At 51.6% G+C, this 25522-nt stretch overlaps 1 protein-coding gene across 1 annotated transcript in view; it reads right to left on the reverse strand.

Annotated features, from left to right (window-relative positions):
• LOC120987315 (phospholipase A2 inhibitor and Ly6/PLAUR domain-containing protein-like) overlaps positions 1-25522 on the reverse strand; it is a 69571-nt gene that overhangs the window by 15445 nt on the left and 28604 nt on the right. The window contains exons 4-5 of the mRNA XM_040415884.1: positions 10340-10483; positions 9905-10013 (exon numbers count right to left, since the gene is read on the reverse strand). Of these exons, the coding sequence (XP_040271818.1) occupies positions 9905-10013; positions 10340-10483 (253 nt within the window). The remainder of the gene's footprint in view (positions 1-9904; positions 10014-10339; positions 10484-25522) is intronic.

The following is a 25522-nucleotide window of genomic DNA, read 5'->3' on the forward strand; positions in this document are numbered from 1 at the left end:
CAATGTGAAGATGGACAACGGGATAACAGGAGGAGGAGAAACAATGGGATTATGGGAGGAGGAACAATAACCGGATTACAGGAGGAGGAGCAATGGGAGATGGAGCAAGAGGAGGAGGAACAATCGGAGGAGAAACAATGGGAGCAGAAGCAATGTGAAGAGGAACAATGGGATTACAGGAGGAGGAGAAACAATAGGATTATGGGAGGAGGAACAATGGGAGGACAAATAACTGCATTACAGGAGGATTAGGAATGGGAGGAGAAACAAAGGGAGAAGGAACAAGGGAAGTAGAAGCAATGGGCTGAGAAGCAACAACAGTAGGAGCAACGGTAGGTAGAGCAAGAGGAGGAACAACGAGAACAGAAGCGATGGGCTAAGAAGCAACAACAGGAGGAGCAAGGGGAGAAGGAACAAATGGAGGAGGAACAATGGGAGGAGGAAGAATGGGAAATGAAGTAACAAGAGGTGAAGTAATGTGAGGTGGAGCAACAGACAATTATGTTTTTTGGCATCACATCAGACCCAAATGGGTTTGTATGAGGAAATTTGGCTCTTTCAACCAGAATGGTATTTCCAATTAGAGCTCCTAGGCACCTTCTTAGGGTCACTGTGGCATAACACTTTTTTTTTTTATTTGTCTTTTTTTATTTCGTTTTAACCTCTTTAGGACATATGACAGGTACAGCATGATGTCCCGGTACTTAAGGACACAGGACGTAAATCATTCAGCAGACACTCTGTGACAATGCCGAGGGGGGTCATGTGACCCCATCGTATTGCCTCTCAGGATCGCATCTGATTGGCTGGGGGAGCGGACGGGAGATTTGAACTGCCGGAGCTCCTCTCTCCCCGCCCATAGACTTCCGTGGAGTGAGGAGAGAGAGGAGTCGTCCGGTCTTCTGCCACCTCTGCCACCAACGTAAGCCTTCTTCAAAAAGTATTTTAGGGATAGTGAGGGAGAGGTTAGATTAGGCAGGGATAGTGAGGGAGAGTTAGGGAAAAAAAAAAGGTTTTTTTTGGGCTTAGCACCTGGATCGGGTTTCTGGGGTCCACAGCAGTCAGCTGTGTGACCCTAGACCCCCCAGGGGTGCTGCAGCTTTACCCCCCCCACACACATTTTTTGGGGCGCAAATGTTTTTTCGTTTTTTTTTTGTGCGTGTGCTGACTGTGCCCAGCACTCTTAGCGTCCGGCCACTGTTAGCGCATTGCCAACCCCACCGCTGATCAGCTTCATACCGTTGATCAACGAGTTTGAATCTTTTTTTTTTTTTTTCACTTTTTTTGGGCTTCCATTTTTTTTTATTTAGTTTTTTTTAAATTCTGTTAGCTTTAGGGTAAGTACACGAACACCCGTGCCCCCACACACACGCACACTAAATAAAGTTTTCCACACACACACGCACACACACACTCCCCTATGGCTCGCCAGACATTCTCGGCCGAGGAGGCATACGCCCAGCTTGCCTCCGACTCCGAGAGCCCAAGTGAGGACGAGGATGACCCCACTTTCCTCTTGTCATCCGCGTCCTCATCATCATCTAGTGATGATGAGCCCCCAAGGCGGCGGAGACGCAGCCAGGCAGAGCCAGGGGATCCCCGTGCTAGGGACCCTGTGGCCCACACTACTACGAGCAGCTCTGGGGCTCGTACTAGTTTTCCTGCCCATCAAATAAGTCCACCTAAGCCCCCTACCGGTGAACTTGAATGGTGTACCCCAGAGGATTATGAGCCCGTGATTCCTGATTTTGTTGGCCAACCAGGAATCCAGATTCCCACAGTGGGCTTCACTGAATATGACTATTTTAGGTTATTTTTCAGTGACCACTTTGTGAATCTGATGGTGGAGCAAACGAACTTGTACGCCCAACAGTTCATTGCTCCACACCCGGGCTCCTTTTTGGCTAGGGCCGGTGGCTGGACTCCGGTCAGTGCAGCCAAGATGAGGAAGTTTTGGGGCCTTGTGCTGCACATGGGCCTAGTCAAAAAACACAGTGTCAGGCAATACTGGAGTGGGGACGTCCTCTACCAGACCCCACTTTACAGTACGGCCATGACACGTTCCTGTTTTGAGGCCATCCAGAAATGCCTGCATTATGCAGATAATGCAGCATGTCCCCCCCCGAGGTGATCCTGCCTATGACCGTCTGTACAAAATCAGGCCGGTCATCGATCACTTCGGGGCCAAATTTTTGGAGGCTTATGTACCTGGAAGGGAGGTCGCGATTGATGAGTCTCTCATTGCTTTCAAGGGGAGACTCATTTTCCACCAGTATGTTCCCTCTAAGCGGGCGAGGTATGGCGTGAAGCCGTACAAACTTTGTGAGAGTACCTCAGGGTACACTTACAAGTTTCGTGTGTACGAGGGGCGAGATTCCCTTATTGAACCCCCAGAATGTCCCCCCACTCTGGGTGTTAGCGGGAAACTCGTGTGGGACCATATGTACCTACTGCTAGATAAGGGTTACCACCTGTACTTGGATAGCTTTTATACCAGTATCCCCTTGTTACAGTCCCTCGCCGCCAAATCCACGTCCGCTTGTGGGACCGTGCGGAAAAATCAACGTGGCCTCCCTGCCCACCCCCTCCAGGTACCTATCCCCAGGGGTGAGACCCGTACCCATACCAGTGGAAACCTGTTGCTGGTCAGATATAAGGACAAGAGGAATGTCCTTGTACTGTCCACAATTCATGGTAACGGCATCACCCCTGTCCCTGTGCGAGGTACCGCGGCAACGGTCCTCAAGCCCGATTGTATCGTCGACTACAATCGGTATATGGGAGGAGTTGATCTCTCTGATCAAGTCCTCAAGCCATATAACGCCATGCGCAAAACCCGGGCATAGTACAAAAAAGTTGCGGTCTACTTGGTGCAGGTTGCCATGTACAACTCTTTTGTGCTGTCCCGGAGCGCTGGCAACACAGGGAAATTCCTTCAGTTCTATGAGGCAGTCCTCAAGGACCTGATCTTTTCTGACCGGATCGTCCCTAGCCAACACTTTCCAGGTGTGGTCCCCCATACTGGAAAGAAGGGACGGACCCCAAAAAAGTGCAGAGTGTGTCACAGGAGGGGGATACTGTCATGGTCTTACCTGCTTGCTGCTCTCCTTCGTTTGACATGTGCTGGCGGCCATCTTGGGTCCTGGGTTTCTTGTAGCCTTCCACCCTGCGGCTCCTCCTTCCCCTGGGAGGAGCTGGATGCCTAGCTCATATATATAGGAGGTCTGTGGCTTCAGTTCCTTGCTTGGTCCTCTTGTGTTCACATGCTTCTAAGACTGCTGCTGCTTCTGGTTCCTGATCCTGGCTTCGTCTGACTACCCTGCTGGTTCCTGATCCTGGCTTCGTCTGACTACCCTGCTGGTTCCTGATCCTGGCTTCGTCTGACTACCCTGCTGGTTCCTGATCCTGGCTTCGTCTGACTACCCTGCTGGTTCCTGATCCTGGCTTCGTCTGACTACCCTTCTGGTTCCTGACCTCTGGCTTCGCAAAGACTCTGCTCGGTTTCACCATCCGTTTGGACTTTTGCTTTACAGCTTTATTTTCAATAAAGTCTTCTATTTTCACTTATCTCTTGTTGTACGTCTGGTTCATGGTTCCGTGACATTAGGACCAAGCCATGAATTCTGACGGTACAGGGCCATCCTCGCTACCCACGCTGGTTGCCAGACTTGATCAGCAGGATCACCTGTTGGGTCGGTTCGCTGTGGCGTTGCAAACCCTGCTTGAACGCACGGCTCATTTCGCTCCCGTTGCCGATGGGTCGGTTGTCGCTCCTGGGCTCGCTCCTACTGCCGCTCCGGTTGTTGCGCCAGAGTCTACCCCGACACCTGTTGTTGCGCCTGCGGTGTTTCGGGGTATGACCGGTTCTGCCCCTCTTCCACAGCGCTTTGGGGGAGAGCCAACTCAGTGCCGAGGTTTCCTTAACCAGGTGGGCATTTATTTCGAGTTGCTGCCACATGCCTTTCCTACTGAGAGATCAAAGGTGGGCTTCTTGATCTCGCTGCTCTCGGACAAGGCCTTGGCCTGGGCCAGCCCTTTATGGGAGAACAACAATCCGGTGGTTGCCGAGTTTTCCAGTTTTGTTGCTTCTCTTCGGAAGGTATTCGATGTGCCGGCTCGTGCTGCCTCTGCTGCGAAGCTCCTTATGTCCATCAGACAGGGTTCACGATCCGTAGCTGAATACGCCATTGAGTTTCGTACCCTGGCAGCAGAGGTGGGCTGGAATAATGAGGCTCTGGTCGCTGCTTTCTCTCATGGTCTCTCGGATGCCTTGAAGGATGAGGTTGCAGCTAAGGACCTACCAGTTGAGCTCGAGTCTCTTATTTCTTTCCTGATTTTGATTGACACCAGACTCAGGGAGAGACCTTCCTTTAAGGAGAACCTGCGGAGGTCTTCTAACAGATTGGTGCCTACGTTTGCTGTCCCACCCGTGCCTCCCTCTCCTCCCACGCCTCCTGGGGATGACTTGTCTGGGGGTGAACCCATGCAGCTGGGGTTTGCTCGCCTGTCCGAGGGGGAGAGGGCACTCCGGAGACGCGAGGGCCGATGCATGTACTGTGGTCTCGGTGGGCATTTTCGGTTGGCATGTCCGAACCGTCCGGGAAACGCTCGTACCCTGAGATCCTGTCGGGGGCAGATCTTGGGTGGAGTCTCCTCGTCCCCGGTTTCCCGTGTTGACAAACCACTGATCACTGTTGTCCTCTCCTGGGTCGGGGGCTCGGTGACGACCCAGGCGTTGGTGGACTCTGGTGCTGGTGGTTTGTTCATTGATAGTGTGTTCGCTGCCGCCAATTCCATTCCTCTGCAGGCTCGAGGTTCCCCACTGGCTCTTGAGGCGATAGACGGCAGACCCCTTCTGCCGCCACACGTGACTCATGAGACCCTTCCAGTGGGGATAGCCATTGGTGCCGTTCACAGAGAGTCGGTCTGCCTCCAGGTTATTTCGTCTCCACACTACTCGGTGGTCTTGGGGTACCCCTGGCTCCAGAAGCATAATCCGACTTTCGATTGGAGATCGGTCGAGATCCTCTCGTGGTCACCGCAGTGTGGGGCTAGTTGCATCCATGGGTCTGTCAAGTTGCTGTGTACTTCCTCGGACTCTCTGTTGCCTCCTGAATACGAGGAGTACCGGGATGTATTCGATAAGGTGCGCGCGGTTGCCCTACCTCCGCACCGCCCATACGATTGTGCCATAGAGTTACAATCTGGTGCCGTTCCTCCTCGTGGCAAAGTCTATCCACTGTCGGTAGCGGAGAATGAGGCCATGGAGGAGTACGTGAGGGAGGCGCTTTCACGCGGACACATTCGCAAATCTTCGTCCCCGGCAGGGGCTGGATTTTTCTTTGTGAAAAAGAAGGGCGGTGAGTTGAGGCCTTGCATCGATTACAGGGGTCTCAATCGCATCACGATCAAGAACGCTTACCCGATACCCTTGATTTCCGAGCTGTTCGATCGCCTTAAAGGGGCCACGGTCTTTACCAAACTCGACCTGAGGGCGGCATATAACCTGGTAAGGATCAAGGCGGGCGATGAGTGGAAGACCGCGTTTAACACCAGGACCGGTCATTACGAATCCTTGGTTATGCCCTTTGGGTTGTGCAATGCGCCCGCAGTCTTTCAGGAATTCATCAACGATGTTTTCCGTGACCTGTTGCAGCAGTGTGTGGTAGTCTATTTGGATGACATCTTGGTATATTCTGAATCCATGGAGGCCCACATTCTGGATGTCAGACGAGTGTTGCAACGGTTACGAGAGAACAAGCTGTTCGGTAAGCTTGAGAAATGCGAATTTCACCGATCCCAGGTAACCTTCTTAGGTTACATCATTTCCGCTGAGGGGTTCTCCATGGATCCTGAGAAGGTTTCGGCTGTCTTACAGTGGCCCCAGCCCAGTGGTCTTCGTTCCCTGCAGCGCTTTTTGGGCTTCGCCAATTATTATCGGAAGTTCATCAGGGACTTTTCCATGCTGGCCAAGCCTCTCACGGATCTGACCAGGAAGGGCAGTAATTCCCAGGTCTGGCCGCTCGAGGCCATCCGAGCTTTTGAGGCCCTAAGGTCCGCCTTTGTGTCGGCTCCGATTCTGTCGCATCCCAACCCTGGGTTGCCCTTTGTCCTCGAGGTGGACGCGTCTGAGACGGGAGTAGGCGCCCTTCTGTCTCAGCGTAGAACACCAGAGGGTCCTCTGCTTCCTTGTGGGTTTTACTCCCGGAAACTGTCTTCCGCGGAGTGCAACTATCAGATTGGTGACAGGGAGTTATTGGCCATCGTGCAGGCCCTTAAAGAATGGAGGCACTTGCTCGAGGGTTCGGTGGTTCCGGTTCTCATCCTGACGGACCACAAGAATCTGACCTACCTTTCTGAGGCCAAGAGATTGACACCACGTCAGGCCAGATGGGCTCTGTTCTTGTCACGTTTTAATTACGTGGTCTCCTACCTACCCGGTTCCAAGAACATCAGGGCGGATGCCTTATCACGGCAGTACTCCGAGCTGTCCAGGGAGGAGTCGATTCCGACTTCGGTCATACCTCCGAATCAGATCCTGGCCGCCATTCGCACCAGCCTGACCTCTCCCCTGGGTGAGCAGATTTTGGCGGCTCAATCTGGTGCTCCCTCTGGGAGACCCAACGGCAGATGTTTTGTGCCTGAGGAGTTGCGCACTCGGTTGTTGCGAACCTACCATAACTCCAAGACCGCGGGGCATCCTGGAAAGAATCAGCTGTCCTGGGCTGTTTCACGTCTGTTCTGGTGGCCTTCCCTACGTTCCGACATCGCCGCATATGTAGCGGCATGCTCCGTTTGTGCCCAGAGTAAGTCCCCTCGGCACCTTCCGTTGGGCCTTCTGCAACCCATAGCCACCGGGGAGCGCCCATGGTCACACCTGGGGATGGATTTCATTGTGGACCTCCCTGCATCCCGAGGCCATACGGTCATTCTCATGATTGTGGATCGGTTTTCCAAAATGTGCCACTGTGTTCCTCTCAAGAAGTTACCCTCTGCACAAGAGTTGGCCACGATTTTTGCCAGGGAGATCTTCCGGTTGCACGGTTTGCCTAAGGAGATTGTGTCGGATCGGGGGAGTCAGTTTGTGTCCAGGTTCTGGCGCGCCTTTTGCTCCCAGTTGGGGATTCATCTCTCCTTCTCCTCGGCCTACCACCCTCAGTCCAATGGGGCCGCAGAACGATCCAATCAGGCCTTGGAGCAATTCCTTCGTTGCTATGTCTCCGATCACCAAGACAATTGGGTTGACCTCCTGCCTTGGGCTGAGTTTGCCAGGAACACGGCGGTGAACTCTTCCTCTGGGACGTCTCCCTTCATGGCCAATTATGGGTTCCAACCTGCCGTGTTACCGGAGGTATTCTCTCCCCAGGATATTCCGGCTGTGGAGGATCACCTTTCCGTCCTACGTGCTTCTTGGGTACAGATCCAGAAGTCCCTTGAGGTCTCTGCGCAGCGCCAGAGATTCCAGGCTGATCGCAGACGAGCGCCTGCTCCTTCCTACCAGGTCGGAGACCGTGTATGGTTGTCCACCCGCAACCTCAACCTTCGAGTGCCCACTCCCAAGCTGGCGCCTCGCTTTGTTGGTCCCTTCCGAGTGCTTCGCAGGGTAAACCCGGTAGCCTATGCCCTTGCGCTTCCTCCTGGCATGCGGATCTCCAACGTGTTTCATGTCTCCCTGTTGAAGCCACTGGTGTGTAATCGTTTCACTTCCTCGGTTCCTCGGCCTCGTCCGGTCCAAGTGGGCAATCGTGAGGAATATGAGGTGAGCAATATCCTGGACTCACGCCTGGTCCGCGGTCGGTTGCAGTTTTTGGTCCATTGGCGTGGTTATGGTCCAGAGGAGCGTTCCTGGGTTCCCTCCGCAGATGTCCATGCTCCTGCCTTGCTCCGAGCCTTCCACGCACGCTTCCCTCAGAAACCGTTTTGTGCTCCGCGGAGGAGGGGCCCTTGAGGGGGAGGTACTGTCATGGTCTTACCTGCTTGCTGCTCTCCTTCGTTTGACATGTGCTGGTGGCCATCTTGGGTCCTGGGTTTCTTGTAGCCTTCCACCCTGCGGCTCCTCCTTCCCCTGGGAGGAGCTGGATGCCTAGCTCATATATATAGGAGGTCTGTGGCTTCAGTTCCTTGCTTGGTCCTCTTGTGTTCACATGCTTCTAAGACTGCTGCTGCTTCTGGTTCCTGATCCTGGCTTCGTCTGACTACCCTGCTGGTTCCTGATCCTGGCTTCGTCTGACTACCCTGCTGGTTCCTGATCCTGGCTTCGTCTGACTACCCTGCTGGTTCCTGATCCTGGCTTCGTCTGACTACCCTGCTGGTTCCTGATCCTGGCTTCGTCTGACTACCCTTCTGGTTCCTGACCTCTGGCTTCGCAAAGACTCTGCTCGGTTTCACCATCCGTTTGGACTTTTGCTTTACAGCTTTATTTTCAATAAAGTCTTCTATTTTCACTTATCTCTTGTTGTACGTCTGGTTCATGGTTCCGTGACAGATACGGAAGGACACCACCACTCAGTGTGACACATGCCCCGATCATCTAGGCCTCTGCATTATTGGTTGCTTCAGCGAGTACCACACTTCCATGGAGTACTAAATTTATAATCCCCTTCCCCAATTTTAATTCTATTTAGCCACAGACAATTGCCCAGGAAAAAAAGAAAAAATTATGGTTCTCAGACTTGAGACATTAAAACAAAACTATTTTTATATTATTTTGTAAAACTAAAATAAATAAAAAAAGTATACATATTAGGTATCGCCGCGTCCGTAAGAATCTGCCCTATAAAAATACCCCTCAGATGAACACGGTCAAAGAAAATAATAAAAACGGTGTAAAAAAAAAGCTATTTTTTTTGTCACCTTACATCACAATAATAGCAAGCAATAAAAAAGTCATATGCCCCCAAAAATTGTGCCAATAAAACCGTCCTCTCATCCCACAAAAAATGAGCCCCTACCTAAGACAATCGGCTAAAAACTAAAAAAAAAAAACTGACTCAGACTATTAAGATACTAAAATGTTGTTTTTTTGTATAAAAAAGGATATTATAGTGTAAACCTAAATAAGTTTAAAAAAGTAGACATATTAGGTATTGCCACGTCCATAAGAATCTGCTCTATAAAAGTATCCGATGAGCTAACCCCTCAAATGAACACAGCCAAAAAAATTAAATAAAAACGGTGCCAAAACAGCTATTTTTTGGCAAATTTTCTATTTTAATCCATTTTTTCCAATAACAAAGCAAGGGTTAACAGCCAAACAAAACTTAATATTTATTGCCCTGATTCTGCAGTTTACAGAAACACCCCATATGTGGTCGTAAACTGCTGTATGACCAAACGGCAGGGCGCAGAAGGAAAGGAATGCCATATGGTTTTTGGAAGGAAGATTTTGCTGGACTGGTTTATTTACACCATGTCCCATTTGAAGCCCCCCTGATGCACCCCTAGAGTAGAAAGTCCAAAAAAGTGACCCCATCTAAGAAACTACACCCCTCAAGGTATTCAAAACTGATTTTACAAACTTTGTTAACCCTTTAGGTGTTCCACAAGAGTTTACTTGGAAATTTGCAAATTTTCCCAAATTCTTGGTAAATTTGGTATTTTTTTTATAAATAAAAATTAGTATTTTTTACTACATTTTACCAGTGTCATGGAGTACAATATGTGACGAAAAAACTATCTCAGAACGGCCTGGATAAGTAAAAGCGTTTTAAAGTTATTCACACATAAAGTGACACTGGTCAGATTTGCAAAAAATGGCCTGGTCCTTAAGGTGACCCTAAGGGGTTAAAGCCTAAAATTTTTGTCATAATAATAAATAGAAAAACATTACTTCACAGAGATTATACAGGCAAATAAAAGCAGAAAGAAAGTATTGCTGACGCCGGGGTCCGCCCTTCCTGTGCACCTGATGTTCACTTCGAGGCTCTGGATCATACTCCCCACAAAGCTCCGCCCATAGGTGCATGCGTCCTTGGTCCCACATCCAATCAAAATCTCGGTTTGGTTTCCTGTGCCTGGAAAAATGACACAGTGTCAAGAAGCTATGAACATAAATGCATGCAGACATTGTCTGTAGAGGGCCATTTGAAAAAGGAATTCTGGGTAAATTGAAGAGGGCCCTCCTCTTGTAGACAGAGGCTACACTTTGGAGGGCTCAGCTTGTCCTCACGTTACACAAATGGCTCATTGATTTCAATGTGAATTGTGTAATGCCTTGTTTCACCTCTGGGGGAGCTGCAGGGAAATTGAAGACCTGCTGCCAGGTTCTCCTGCAGGTTACAGCTGTGTGCAGTTTAACATTGGGGAACCTTGTAACAAAAGCCTCGTCATAAGAGCTTACCACTTCTCCTAGTCGCTGTGTACGTCACGCAGCGATCCATCGCTCCCATGCAGGACATTGTGTCCGTACTCAGACATTCTGAGGAATTCGGTGTATAACAAGATCTGCAAGTCAAACCATTCTCTACTCCAGGCGCCAAGGACACTGGTGTGACAAGAAGAAATGATACAACAGGACGATGAAAGAAGGGGGTGACAAAGGAAAAGACACAAGAAGAAGAAGAATACAAAGATAAAGTATACGGAAGGAAAAAATGAATCTAGAACATTGCAGGAAAAAAAACAGCAGATCAGGGATCACATCTTCTGGGACTACAGACCAATCCACAGAATGACCACTGCAGATGACAGACTGCCTAACGGCTAGAGCTACAGCTGTATCATAATCAGAGGCTGACATTCTTCTGTATTCCCTACTTGTTCAGTCTCTGCATAGAGAGTGCTGTGAGGATCTCATAAGAAGTAATGTCTGTACATTAAGAACCTCGTGTAGGAAAAGGTCACTGCAGACCCTATATTGTTAGAGGTCCCTGCTGACAACCTTGCAGAGGCTTTCCAATAATAAGCAGATAAAAGTGGGTGCAGCTCTGGAGTGTAATACAGGACGTAACTCAGGATCAGTACAGGATAAGTAATGTATGTACACAGTGAGTGCACTAGCAGAATAGTGAGTACAGCTCTGGAGTATAATACAGGATGTAACTCAGGATCAGTACAGGATAAGTAATGTATGTAAACAGTGACTCCACCAGCAGAATAGTGAGTGCAGCTCTGGAGTATAATACAGGATGTAACTCAGGATCAGTACAGGATAAGTAATGTATGTACACAGTGACTGCACCAGCAGAATAGTGAGTGCAGCTCTGGGGTATAATACAGGATGTAACTCAGGATCAGTATAGGATAAGTAATGTATGTACACAGTGACTGCACCAGCAGAATAGTGAGTGCAGCTCTGGAGTATAATACAGGATGTAACTCAGGATCAGTACAGGATAAGTAATGTATGTACACAGTGACTGCACCAGCAGAATAGGGAGTGCAGCTCTGGAGTATAATACAGGACGTAACTCAGGATCAGTAAAGGATGAGTAATGTATGTACACAGTGACTGCACCAGCAGAATAGTGAGTGTGTAGTGTCCCACTAGATTGGCGTGGGCACTACACAAGGGTCAATTGGTGTGCGCGTTCCTCCTACTCACAAGGGACAGAAATGTCATATGTAATTGTGCAAGCAATGTATTTTCTAATGTGTTTTTTTTATATGCAATGTTCCCCTGTATGATGCAATAGCAGGCCTAGTTGGGTGTAGTTAGACATCCCAGACACTAGAGGGAGATAGGGAACCCCTAGTATAAATGTCCAGGCCCAGACAGGGAGAGTTCAGAGTTCAGAGTCAGGAGTCTGCAGAGACAGAAGTTAGAAGGCACCAGCCAGGGACAGCTGAGGGCCTCCTCCAGTGCAGCCGTACTGGGGGGCGACAGCCTTTAGGGGAGGCTGCCATGATAGGTTTTGGGGAGCGAGGGGACGTGGGGTAGTTGAGTGAGGACTGAAGAGGTGAGGTAGGGGTTAAAATGGTGGGAGGAAGCGGCCGAGGTGGAGGGGCGGAGCGGAAGGTTTATAAGGGTGGCGCCAAGGGCTATCCGGCGCCATCTTTAGTTGGATCAAGCTGGGATCAAGCTGAGCTGCAGTGCGCGCGCCTGAGATGGAGGCAATGCTGGAGAGACTGCGGGCGGTAGCGGAGGAGCGGGGCCCGGAGTGGCTGGAAGCGCAGGTATCTAGCCTGCTGAGTGGGGAGGCGGCGGGCACAGCCAGTGCGCCGCCGGAGGGCAGACGGCCGCGGCGGGTACGGCCGCCGGCGCGCCTTAGCCCGAGCGACACCCCACGGACTCGGCGCCGAATTGGGAGCCCCTCCAGGGACCCTCCGCGCCGGGGAGGAGGTAGCAGACCCTCGGCATCATCCTCCCGGCGCGGGAGGAATCCCGCAGTACGGCGGAGTCCTGTGCAGGGCAGGGGTTCCCTCCCCCTGCCTTCCCCTGCTAGCGACGTGGGATCCGGACCAGGGCCTGCGGGGTCCCCCCCCTCCAGGGGGGTGGGGAGGCCCGCGCGACGAGGGTGCGGCACAAGTGGCAGAAGCGAGGCTGGGCGTGTGGTGTCCTGCCACAGGAGGCCCAGGCCTTTGGACTCTGAGTGGAATGACGCGGGCCCAATGGAGAGCGGTCGTGCTGAGGAGCTGCTTGCCTCAGCTTCTCCATCTTCCGGCGCACCCAGCAGCTTGGAGGCTGGGGTGCGGGGTTCCTGTTCCGTGGAGGTGCCATGTGATGACGTCTCTTCGCAGAGGATGGAGCATCAGAATTCCGGACCCACGGCTGCGGGGTTCACAGCGCCCGGGCAGCCAGGTAGGACCATGGGGAATGCTTTGCAGACTGTGGTAGGGGTTCAAGGGGGTGTAGGTGTTGGGGGAGGTCAGGGAGAATTAATTGGGGGCCTTAGACAGCTGTTAGGGAGTCTGGCGGGATGGGTGGCTGGTTTGTGGGGGTCAGGGGCGTCAGGGGTGTCTCCGTTACCGGCGTGGGGGGGGGCAGGTGGCTTCTCAGGGGCCGTGCGGGGTTGGCGGGGGGGATTCCGGTGGCGGCGGGCCGGGTGAGTGAGGCAGTTTCGGTGCAGACGCAGGCCGGTGGGGAGGAGGAGAGGCGCAAGGTGGATGATGCGGCGCAGGGGGAGGTTTATGTTTGTTTTGAGGGCCCCCTGGGGGCGCATTTGAAGCAAGAGGTGAAAGAGAGGATTTGGAAGGGGGAGTATATTGAGATTTTCTCTGTGTTGCCGCTGGAACGGTTTAATCTGGAGAGGGCGCGTCGTGAGGAGGGGAAGAAGGATGAGGATGAGAAGCGGCGGTATCGCTTGATCCCGCGCACGTTCTCAAATTGGTTGCAGGCTTTTGCAATACTGGCTAGCGTGATTGGGGAGAGGGCGCCGGAGTGTTGCTCGGCGCTATTTTGCTACATGGATGCGATTGGGGAAGCGTACCGGGTGTATGGGGGTGTGGGGTGGCTCCGGTACGATGAGCAATTTAGGCAGAGAAAAGCGGTCCGCCCATCTATGAGGTGGGACCATAAGGATATAGGGTTATGGATGCGGGTAACTGCGCCGGGGCGGCAGGGGCAGTCCTTTCGGGGGGATGGGGGTTCCGGGGCGGGAACATCAGGTGCGGCGACAGCAATGGCAAAGGGGCTGTGTTTCCTCTTTAATGAGGGAACCTGCAAGTTCGGTGCTAAGTGCAAATTCAAGCACGAGTGTACCAACTGTGGGGGGGGACATGGAGCGTCACGGTGTTTTAAGGGGGGACGGCAGCAGGGGGGGGGAATGGTGGAAAAGGGCAGGACGCCGGTGCGGGTGGCAGAGATGTTGCCGTTTCTAGATAGGTACCCGAATCGGGTTGCAGCACAGTTGTTGTGGGAAGGTTTTAGTTTGGGTTTTAGGATCCCGTCGGATCCGGGACCGGCCCCTTTCGTGGGGTGGAATTTGCGCTCGGCGGGGGATCATCCGGGGGTGGTGGCGGAGAAATTGGCAAAGGAGGTGGGGTTGGGGAGGATGGATGGCCCATTTTCAGAGCCGCCTTTGCCTAATTTTAGGGTTTCACCTTTGGGGGTGGTTCCGAAGAAAGAACCGAACAAGTTTCGGTTGATTCATCACCTGTCATACCGAAAGGGGGCGTCGGTCAATGAGGGCATTGACCCCGAATTATGTTCGGTGGTCTATACCTCGTTTGATGCGGCTGTGGAGTGGGTTCGGAGGTTGGGGCCGGGGACCTTGCTGGCAAAAACGGATATCGAAGCGGCGTTTCGGCTGCTTCCGGTGCATCCAGATAGCCTGCATTTGTTGGGGTGTTTTTGGGAGGGGGGTTTTTATGTGGACAGGTGTTTGCCGATGGGTTGCTCCCTGTCCCGCGTGTACTTTGAGACGTTTAGTTGTTTCTTGGAGTGGGTGGTGAAGGAGGTGGCAGGGAGCGTGTCGGTCATCCATTATTTGGATGATTTTTTGTGTTTGGGTCCGGCGGATTCTCGGGTTTGTGCGGTGTTGCTTGCTACGTTGCAATCGGTGTTTGCGTCTTTTGGGGTTCCTTTGGCGGAAGGTAAAACGGTGGGGCCCACTACGGAGCTTAGTTTTTTGGGGATTATGTTGGATACGGTGGCTATGGAGTGTAGGCTGCCGGAAGACAAGTTGGTGGATTTACGGGCAGTGGTGGCCGGGGCAAGCAGGTTAGTGAAGATTCGTTTGCGTGATTTGGAGTCATTACTAGGGAAATTCAATTTTGCATGTCGGATTATGCCCATGGGGCGGATATTTTGCAGGCGGTTAGCGGCTGCGACCGCGGGAGTGACTGCTCCGCATCATTTTATTCGTTTGGGGAAGGAGTTGAGGGGGGATTTGGTGGTGTGGGCTCGGTTTTTGGAGGATTTCAATGGGAAGGCGTTGGTTTTGGGGGACGCGGTGGATAGTGTGGATTTTGACCTCTTTTCGGATGCGGCTGGGGGGGTTGGTTTTGGGGTCTATTGTAACGGGCAGTGGTGTGCGGATCGCTGGCCTTCGTTGTGGGTGGGGAGGGGTTGGGTCAAGAACGTCGCGTTGTTGGAATTGTTTCCCATTGTGTTGGCATTGGAGTTGTGGGGGGACAAGTTTAGGAATAAAAAGGTGAGTTTTCATTGTGACAACTTGGGGGTGGTGCAGGCAATTAATCAGTTGTCGGCTTCATCTCCGCAGGTGGTAAAGTTGTTGCAGCATATGGTTTTGAGTTGTTTGTCATTGAATGTTTGGGCAGTGGCAGTACATGTGCCGGGTGTGTCTAATGGTATTGCGGATGGTCTTTCTCGTTCGCAGTGGGATCGTTTTCGGCAGTTGGCGCCGGACGCGGACGTCGTCGGGATGGAGTGCCCGGGGTTGTTGTGGGAGATATTGGAGGTACGGTGAGCAGGCTGTTTAGGGCGTCCCTGTCGGCTGGTACGTGGGCGGCGTATGAGGCGGCATGGGTTGCTTGGGGGGAGTGGTGTGGTATGTTGGGTATGGGTGTGGATGCTGGGGAGGTTCCTTTAGTGTTGTTCCTGGGGTGGAAGAAGGAGGAGGGTTGGTCAGTGGCGAGGATTAAAAAGTGCATGGCGGTTGGTGGACTGTACAAAAGCTTTTGTGGTGCGTCAGGTGTTAAAGGGCTGGCGGAGGGGGTGGAGGTCGGAGGATCGGCGTCGGCCGGTGTCTTTTGACTTGTTGCTGAAGCTGGGGGTGCAAGTGGAGTTGGTTTGCAGCTCAGGGAGCGAGGTTCGCTTGTTTAAGGCTGCTTATTCGCTGGCATTTTTTGGGGCATTTCGTTTGGGGGAACTGGTGAGTGGGAATGTTCGCTGTGCTGGAGGGTTGCGGGACGATGATGTGGATGTGTTCCCAGATCGGGTGGTGATTCGGCTGAGGGTGTCAAAGACAGATCAGGAAGGGCGGGGTCGTTGTGTCTGTTTGTTTGCGGTTCCGGGCTGTGCTATGTGCCCGGTGGTTTGTTTGCGGGAGTATGGTGCGGGGTTGCGGGGAACGGGTGCCCCTTTGCTCAGGCATGAGAATGGGGCGTTTTTGTCCTGGTTTCAGTTTGTGGCTGTGTTGAAGAGGTGTTTGCGGAACCTGGGGGTGGACCCAGGGTGTTACACGGGTCACTCTTTCAGGATTGGGGCAGCCACGGAGGCGGCGCGGAGGGGTGTGAGTGATGAGGTGATTCGGAGGATTGGGCGGTGGGAATCTGATAGGTTCCGCTCATACGTGAGGCTTGGGGAAGTTTGAGGGGTTGTGGTTAGGGCTTGCTCTCTGATGTTGATTGTTTCTTTTGTATTTTAGGACATTCGCCGGCGTTGGTGTGGATTATCGGCCATTCCTTTGTTTTCTGGGGGGCGATTCGGGCGGACGTGCGGTTTTGAGGGAAGTGCATCGTTTCGTTCAGCTGGATCGTCCCCCGAATGTATTGGTCGTGCATGCAGGTGGTAACGATTTGGGGGTGAAGCCGGTAAGAGAGTTGATAAGGGACATTAAATTTGATTTACTGAGGTTGTGGGCCTTGTTCCCGGGGCTGGTGGTAGTATGGTCAGATATTGTCCCGAGGAAGTGTTGGCTGGAGGCGCGTTCGGTGGAAAGGATCAATAGGGCTCGTATTAAGGTGAATAGGGCGGTAGGTAAGTTTGTGGCCCGGAACGGTTCGGTGGTAGTGAGGCATTTTGATCTGGAGTCAGGGGAGGGGGCGTATTGGAGAGCGGATGGGGTTCACCTTAATGCGGTGGGTGTGGATTTGTGGGCCCTGGGTTTGCAGGGCGGAATTGAACGAGCATTGGTGGTGTGGAGGGGCGCGCAAGCTTGAGGTAGTTGGGTCAAGTTGCGCGTCTGTGGCGGTAGGAGGTCCTGGAAGCTGGGCTATGACTTGGTGTCTTGTGGATGGGAGAGCCTCAATTGGTGGGGCTGGACTCCCAGGTTTTGGTAATCGGGCGGTTAAAAGGGGATACAACACTCGGGGGTCTCCGAGCTGGTGTGGCGCGGCTTGAGGCAAATTGTACTTACCCGGGTGTTTTTGGTGCACTTGTTTTAGAGTGTAACTAGGGCTTTCAGGACCTCCTTCGTCGGGTTCATGATGTACATGTGTTTAATGTTATGTTATGTTAATAAAATGCTGCTGTGGTCATTTAATTCCAGTACTTGCCTCAGTGTCTTTATTGGTGAGTTAAGGGGGGTGGGGCTGGTTGAGTGTTTGGGGTAGGATGGGGTATGAGGGACCCGAGTAGACTTCCCCAATAACCCTATCAAGTGCAGCCGTACTGGGGGGCGACAGCCTTTAGGAGAGGCTGCCATGATAGGTTTTGGGGAGCGAGTGTCACGACCGCTATCCCAGCAGCAGTCGTGTCACACCAGACAGAGGGGAAGGGGGACCCTTATCTACGGATGGGAAATAGAATGGCCACCCCTGAGTAACCCTAAGCTGGCACCTGTCTGCCCTGATACCCTAGACGGGGTGTGAACCAGTGCGGCGAGCTGGATGTCTAAACCCTCAGTTGCCCTAACACTGGACTGGGGAAAGGCCGATGGGAGCGCTAGTCACCATCACTCACGTCTAGGAAAACAACAGGGGAAGATAGCAACAAACAAACAACAGCAGAGATAGACTTATCCAGTCACGAGCAGAGAAGGCGATCCCAAACACGACAGTCCACGCCGGACAAGAGCTCCACAGCAACACCATCAAACGATCTCCTTCCAAGGTCAGAGTAGCACTGGAAGTAAGGACTCACCTGAGAAGGATGCCTACAAACTCCCAGTCAGGACAAAAAGGTTCACAAGGCAAAACCCAGATGACATACCCTGAACCACGGAGCAAACTCACAAGCTATCGCGAGTAGCAAGTCGCTGCGACCTTCTTCTCCCAGACCTGTCTGGATCAGTCACAGTCGTGACAGTACCCCCCTTTCTACGAGGGGCCCCTGGACCCTCAAGACCAGGCCTCTCCGGATGGGAGCTATGAAAAGCCCGAATGAGTCTGTCCGCTTTTATCTCTGATGCTGGAACCCACATTCTCTCTTCGGAACCATAACCTTTCCAGTGCACCAGGTACTGAAGAGAGCGGCGAACATATCGTGAATCAACAATCTTTTCTACCTGAAACTCAAGACTGCCATCAACGACCACCGGTGGAGGCGGTAGTGGCAATGGTTCAGGAGGTTCTACATATCTCTTAAGCAGAGATCTGTGGAAGACATTATGGATCCTTAGAGTCTGAGGTAGCTTCAGACGAAAAGCCACCGGGTTAATGATCTTAATTACCCTATAAGGACCAATAAATTTCGGACCCAATTTCCACGAGGGAACCTTCAACTTGATATTTCTGGTAGACAACCACACCAAGTCATTCACCCCAAGGTCCGGACCTTCAGAGCGCTTTCTATCAGCCGCACGTTTGTATCTACCACCAATTCTCTTCAAACTTTCTTGCACACTCTGCCACACTGAAGAAAGTGAAGACGCAAATCGTTCCTCCTCGGGAATCCCAGACGGCCCCCCCTCACTAAACGTACAACACTGAGGATGGAAACCATACGCACCAAAAAATGGTGACTTATCGGTGGATTCTTGACGACGATTATTAATGGCAAACTCAGCTAACGGTAAATAAGATGAGCATTCCTCCTGATTTTCGGAATCTCAAATATGTCTCTAGGTTTTGATTGGTACGTTCAGTCTGACCGTTGGACTGTGGATGGAAAGATGAAGAAAACGACAGATGAACCCCTAAACGAGAACAAAAAGCTTTCCAAAATTTTGAAACGAATTGGGTACCACGATCCGAAACAATATCGGAAGGGACCCCGTGAAGCTTCACAATGTGGTCAATAAAAACCTGAGCCAGTGTGTTAGCATTAGGCAATGCGGCAAGAGCAATAAAGTGCACCATTTTACTGAATCTGTCAACAACTACAAGAATAACAGTCTTACCCGCTGATACTGGTAGATCCGTAATGAAATCCATTGATAGGTGCGTCCAAGGCGTGTTGGGGATGGCCAGAGGTAAAAGACGCCCTGCCGGACGAGTATGATCTACCTTAGAACGAGCACAGGTAGCACATGCAGACACAAAATTCAACACCTCCTGGCGCCATTTAGGCCACCGGAACCGACGAGACACTAATTCAGAGGTTGCCCTACTACCTGGGTGTCCTGCCAGTGTGGAGTTATGGTGTTCTTTTAGTATCTCCAGTCGTAAATTTTCTGGCACAAACAGTTTACCTGAGGGGCAGGAGGCCGGGGCGTCCCCCTGAGCTTCCAACACCCTACCCTCCAAACCTGAGTGTAATGCAGAGACCACCACCCCCTTTTGAAAAATGGGCTCTGGTACCTCAACATCACCCCCTCCAGGAAAACTTCGAGACAATGCATCCGCCTTAGTATTTTTGCCCCCGGGCGATAGGTTATTACAAAATTAAACCTAGTAAAAAATAACGACCACCGAGCCTGTCTAGGGGTGAGACGTTTAGCAGACTCCAGATATAATAAGTTTTTGTGATCAGTAATCACCGTGACGGGATGAACCGCCCCCTCCAAAAAATGACGCCACTCCTCAAAGGCCAACTTAATAGCCAAAAGTTCCCTGTTGCCAATATCATAGTTCCTTTCTGCAGTAGACAATTTCTTCGAAAAGAAAGCACACGGACGCCATTCACCAGGGGACGGGCCCTGAGATAGTACCGCTCCCACCCCCACCTCTGATGCGTCAACCTCTACAATAAAAGGAAGCGAGACATCTGGCTGTACGAGAATAGGGGCCGAGGTGAACCTCTCCTTCAGAGACGCAAAGGCAGTTTTGGCTGCATGTGACCATTTGGAAAAATCGGATCCCTTTCGGGTCATGTCCGTCAGTGGTTTGACCACCAAGGAATAGTTCTTTATAAACTTTCTATAAAAATTGGCAAACCCCAGGAAGCGTTGCAATGCCTTCAGGTTCTCAGGCAGATCCCAGTCTATAATCGCCCGGACTTTCTCTGGATCCATGCGGAAACCTGAATCTGACAACACATACCCTAGAAATGGCAGTTCTTTTACGGAGAACACACATTTTTCTAACTTAGCAAACAATTTTTTGGCCCTTAATATCTGCAGCACTTGTCTCACATGGATCTTATGTGTATCCAGATCCGGGGAATAGACCAAGATGTCATCAAGATATATCACAACAAATCTCCCGATAAGGTGACTAAAAATATCGTTTACAAAATGTTGGTATACCGCAGGCGCATTAGTAAGACCAAATGGCATGACCAGATTTTCATAATGCCCTTCCGGAGTATTAAAAGCCGTCTTCCACTCATCCCCCTCTTTGATGCGAACCAGGTTATAGGCTCCTCTGAGATCCATTTTGGAGAACCATTTAGCACCAGCAACCTGATTAAAGAGGTCGGGAATGAGAGGAAGAGGATAGGGATCTCGGATAGTTATCCGGTTTAATTCCCGGAAATCCAGGCAAGGACGTAGGCCCCCATCTTTCTTTTTAACGAAAAAGAACCCTGCAGCCACGGGTGAAGAAGAGGGTCTGATGTGTCCCTTAGCCAAACTCTCCGAAATATAATCTTTCATAGCCTTCCTCTCCGGGCCGGAAAGATTGTATAACCGGGTTTTAGGTAGTTTTGCCCCAGGTAATAGATTAATCGGGCAATCATATGGACGATGAGGTGGTAACCCCTGACAACCCTTCTCAGAGAACACATCCATAAAATCTGACAGAAAGGCAGGTAAAGATGTTACAGAGAGTGTAGAGCACCTACTACTCAAGCAGTTGTCCTTACAATGTTCACTCCACTCCACAATCTCCCAGGCCTGCCAATCCACCACTGGATTGTGAGTCACCAGCCAGGGAAGCCCCAATACCATAGGAGCCGGAAGACCGTCCAGGACATAACACGAGATATGCTCTTTATGGAGGTCCCCTACCTGCAGATGGATATTATGAATGATCTGAGTTAACTCTTTCTGAGTAAGAGGGGAGGAGTCGATGGCAAAAACAGGAATAGTTCTGCGTATCGGTTCTGGAGTAAAACCCAGAGCCTGAGCAAACCGTGAATCCACCAAGTTGACCCCCGTCCCACTGTCCAAAAAGACTGAACAGATCTCAGTTTTATTGCCCGCCTCAACGGTAGCGGACAACAAAAACTGAGACATGCGTATGGAGGAAACGAATACGCCCAGACTGTTCTCCTCCGCACAATCTGGGGACTCTAGTTTTCCGGCGGCTCCTTTGTTTGTGGTCTCTTGGGTTCTGAGGGACAAACCTTTACAAAATGACCCCTCCCCCCACAACGAAAACAAACCTCTGACCTACGGCGGAACTTAGGAGGATTCACCCGTCTAGTGGCGCCCCCTATTTGCAATGGTTCGACTGGATCATAACAAACCGATCCCTGCCCTATAGAGGCCTCCGTAAAATTTAATAGTCTCTCCCTGAGTCGTCTGTTGATTCTTATGGACAGAGACATAGCAGCCTCCAGAGACCCAGGGACCTCGTATACCGCCAGCGCGTCTTTTAATTTTCCAGACAACCCCTGGCAGAACTGACTCCTAAGGGCCGAGTCGTTCCATAACGTATCAGTAGCCCACCTACGGAATTCGGAACAATATAGTTCAGCAGACCGGTTCTCTTGCCGAAGTCTACGTAGCTTAGACTCAGCCAGTGAGACCCTGTCCGGGTCATCATATACGAGACCCAGGGCTTCAAAAAACTCCTCCACTGATCGTAAGGCCGGAGAGTCTGATGGTAGGGAGAAAGCCCAAGCCTGCGGATCTCCTTGCAGGAGAGAAATTACAATGCCCACCCGTTGTTCCTCACCGCCGGAGGATCTAGGGCGTAACCTGAAGAACAACTTGCAAGCTTCTCTGAAGGTTACAAATTGGTCTCTCCCTCCTGAGAACCTATCAGGTAAAGCCACTTTTGGCTCAGGAGTACCTTGGTTTCCCGTAGAAACGGTGGAACCCAAGGATGGCTGCTGCAGCACTGTTGCTTTTAATCCTGCCACTTCAAAAGGGATAACCCCTGTAATTGTTTCGCCAAAACCGAAACCGGATCCATAGTGGAACAGACAAAATACAAAGCAAAACAGCAAGCAAAAAAAAAAAAAAATTAAATGTCACTTTTTTTTTTTTAAAAGGCCAGATATACTGTCACGACCGCTATCCCAGCAGCAGTCGTGTCGCACCAGACGGAGGGGAAGGGGGACCCTTATCTACGGATGGGAAATAGAATGGCCACCCCTGAGTAACCCTAAGCTGGCACCTGTCTGCCCTGATACCCTAGACGGGGTGTGAACCCGTGCGGCGAGCTGGATGCCTAAACCCTCAGTCGCCCTAACACTGGACTTGGGAAAGGCCGATGGGAGCGCTAGTCACCATCACTCACGTCTAGGAAAACAACAGGGGAAGACAGCAACAAACAAATAACAGCAGAGATAGACTTATCCAGTCACGAGCAGAGAAGGCGATCCCAAACACGACAGTCCACGCCGTACAAGAGCTCCACAGCAACTCCATCAAACGATCTCCTTCCAAGGTCAGAGTAGCACTGGAAGTAAGGACTCACCTGAGAAGGATGCCTACAAACTCCCAGTCAGGACAAAAAGGTTCACAAGGCAAAACCCAGATGACATACCCTGAACCACTGAGCAAACTCACAAGCTATCGCGAGTAGCAAGTCGCTGCGACCTTCTCCTCCCAGACCTGTCTGGATCAGTCACAGTCGTGACAGCGAGGGGACGTGGGGTAGTTGAGTGAGGACTGGCGAGGTGAGGTAGGGGTTAAAATGGTGGGAGGAAGCGGCCGAGGTGGAGGGGCGGAGCCGAAGGTTTATAAGGGTGGCGCCAAGGGCTATCCGGCGCCATCTTTAGTTGGATCAAGCTCCCACCCACCCTCCCTTTTTGGTTTCGGTATTGCTTGGTGGCGGGTGATTGAATCTGTTTGTCACGGCAGGTGTGGCGGTAGGAGGTCCTGGAAGCTGGGCTATGACTTGGTGTCTTGTGGATGGGAGGGCCTCAATTGGTGGGGCTGGACTCCCAGGTTTTGGTAATCGGCCGGTTAAAAGGGGATACAACACTCGGGGGTCTCCGAGCTGGTGTGGCGCGGCTGGAGGCAAGTTGTACTTACCCGGGTGTTTTTGGTGCACTTGTTTTAGAGTGTAACTAGGGCTTTCAGGACCTCCTTCGTCGGGTTCATGATGTACATGTGTTTAATGTTATGTTATGTTAATAAAAGGCTGCTGTGGCCATTTAATTCCAGTACCTGCCTCAGTGTCTTTATTGGTGAGTTAAGGGGGGTGGGGCTGGTTGAGTGTTTGGGGTAGGATGGGGTATGAGGGACCCGAGTAGACTTCCCCAATAACCCTATCATGACATGCAGCTAGACAGCCCAGGCTACTAGTTGTTACCAGGAGGCTAGTAGAGGGATCCTAGCCTACCTGCGGATCAAGAGATCCTTAGTTAGCTCTGGAGACACCCCGGTTGCAGGACGTCACCTCCTGGGAGAAACCACAGCCCTGCAGCAATAAAGCCAACATACTACAGGCAAAGATAAGTAACCCTGATAGGCAGATGCTTTAGGAAGAAAAGCAAGGATTTAATACGAGAGGAAGATATATATATACCAAGGATATAAGCCACCATTTAGGCATTTGGGCCTTGGGATTGAAACCAGACAGGAGTTCTAGAAAGGAACAGTGTACGCTATTTCTAAGGAAAGGTACAACCTGATTCTGAGTGCATTGTGGATTTACCCTCTGAGTATCTTGCATAATTACTACCTGCCATCTTGTGGAATAAGCCTGCTTGTAAGCTGTAATACAAAGGACTGTATAACTACCTTACTGTATAAATTTGAACTGTTCAGTAAAGAAACGTTTGGTTCACTATACCACCTGTGTACCTCACTTATTCCAACTATAAATCGGTGTGCCACCGTTACAGGCACTGGCGTCACGAATCCAAAAGGGACCTTGCCCCAGGCACTCAAAATACCTGTAACATCCAGGGCACCTCATCCACCATCAGGCCTGGTCCCTACAAACAGAGTGTGCCCCAGAGGAACTGTGTCTACCTCTTCTTCACTGCCGCATGCCTGCCCAGGGTTCTCCAATACAGTGAGCAACCCTCGATTGCCCATAACCGTGATCTCACTTCGCTATACCCTGCAGGTCTGGCGTGCTGCATAAATTGGCGTCACGAACAGGATTTACGGAACATTCCTGCGCCATTGCGGATATAAAACTGTGTGCTGAAAATTGCCTAAAAGTGACTAAGCCCTATTGTTTTATTCAAAATTGCTGGGCCAAAGAACTGAAAAAAATTAGCGGTGTAAAGATAGTGTTTTCTGGACTGGTTGCTGCTTATTTGAGCCACCGCTTGCTGTCAGTGAATAGACAGCGTTTTGCTAAAGATGGCCGCTGAGCTTGCTTGAATTTACTGCTGCGTCATCTTCATCCTGAATTGGCGGTAAAAGTTGGCGCCTTTTTGCTGAAAAGAGCGGGAAAGGCTCATGTCGGCGCCACCGCCCTGTCTGGACATTTGCATGTCTGCAGAAATGGACCTCCGCCTCCCCATACTGGATTACCTGGGGGGCGGCCTCCCAGTGCAATGGGAGGATCTGTCTGAACTTATTGGCGCCACCCTGTCGCTCTCCAGAGAAGGATCGAGCATGTTGAAGAGTGAAGACTGCTCTGTTGGGATGTCCGCGCCTGATTTGATAAAGATGGATTGTGTTGGTGTAGAGCCAGAGGACGCTCCACCGGCCTACTCTCCGGGACCGGAGAGACCCGCCTGCCCGCCACCGAGGACGCAACCGGAGACCTACTATGGCTCCTGGAGAGACTTCTTCCAGCCCTCGTTCAAGTGGTCAGCGTTGATGGCAGAGATCCGGGAGGTCGCCATAAAGAAAAATACCAAGACGAAGATATTCTACGAGGAACTGGCAAAGACCGTTCACGAGCGCCACACTGACACCCAACCCCGCCTGGAAAGGAGAAAGGGGTTGGTTGTGGCTTTTGACAAGAACCGTGGCTACGGTTTCATACAGGACTATACCACCGGCAGAGACTTATACGTGAACCGGAGATCCGTCAAGCGGAGTTACCTCTCCGAGTATATGCATAACCTCCGCGAGGGAGAGGAAGTGGAATTCACCCCTGCCGAGGGCCTGCGAGGTCCATATGCTACTGCCGTGACCCGTCCCAAGAAAGAATCGGAGGACTGTGAGGCAGATGAGGACTACTCTGGCTGCGAGCGCAAACCAGCGTGCTCTCCAGAACCGGCCCATCACGCATTCCAAGAGCGGGGCTCTTTCATTGGCCCTAACGTATTTTGGCAGCCAACCGTATTGGAGAAATGGGTGAGTCCCTATCCATCCCCCGAGCTGCCTCGCCGGGAGAAAACGATCCAAGAAATGGAGAATCGGAAAGGACTCCACGTTACCCTGGAAAATATCCGGAAGGGTAAGAGACCTGATGCGGCACCGGAGCCTGCAGCGGCTGCGCAGGATGCACCATCTACTGTACCAGTGCCGGCGGCGACAGCGGAGGACAGCGATCCTGAGACCGAGAGCCTCGACGACCAGATCGTCCGTCTGGAGGAGAAGTTGCGGGAGTTACG

Source organism: Bufo bufo, chromosome 1 (assembly GCF_905171765.1).
Source record: "Bufo bufo chromosome 1, aBufBuf1.1, whole genome shotgun sequence".
Classification (NCBI taxonomy): domain Eukaryota; kingdom Metazoa; phylum Chordata; class Amphibia; order Anura; family Bufonidae; genus Bufo; species Bufo bufo.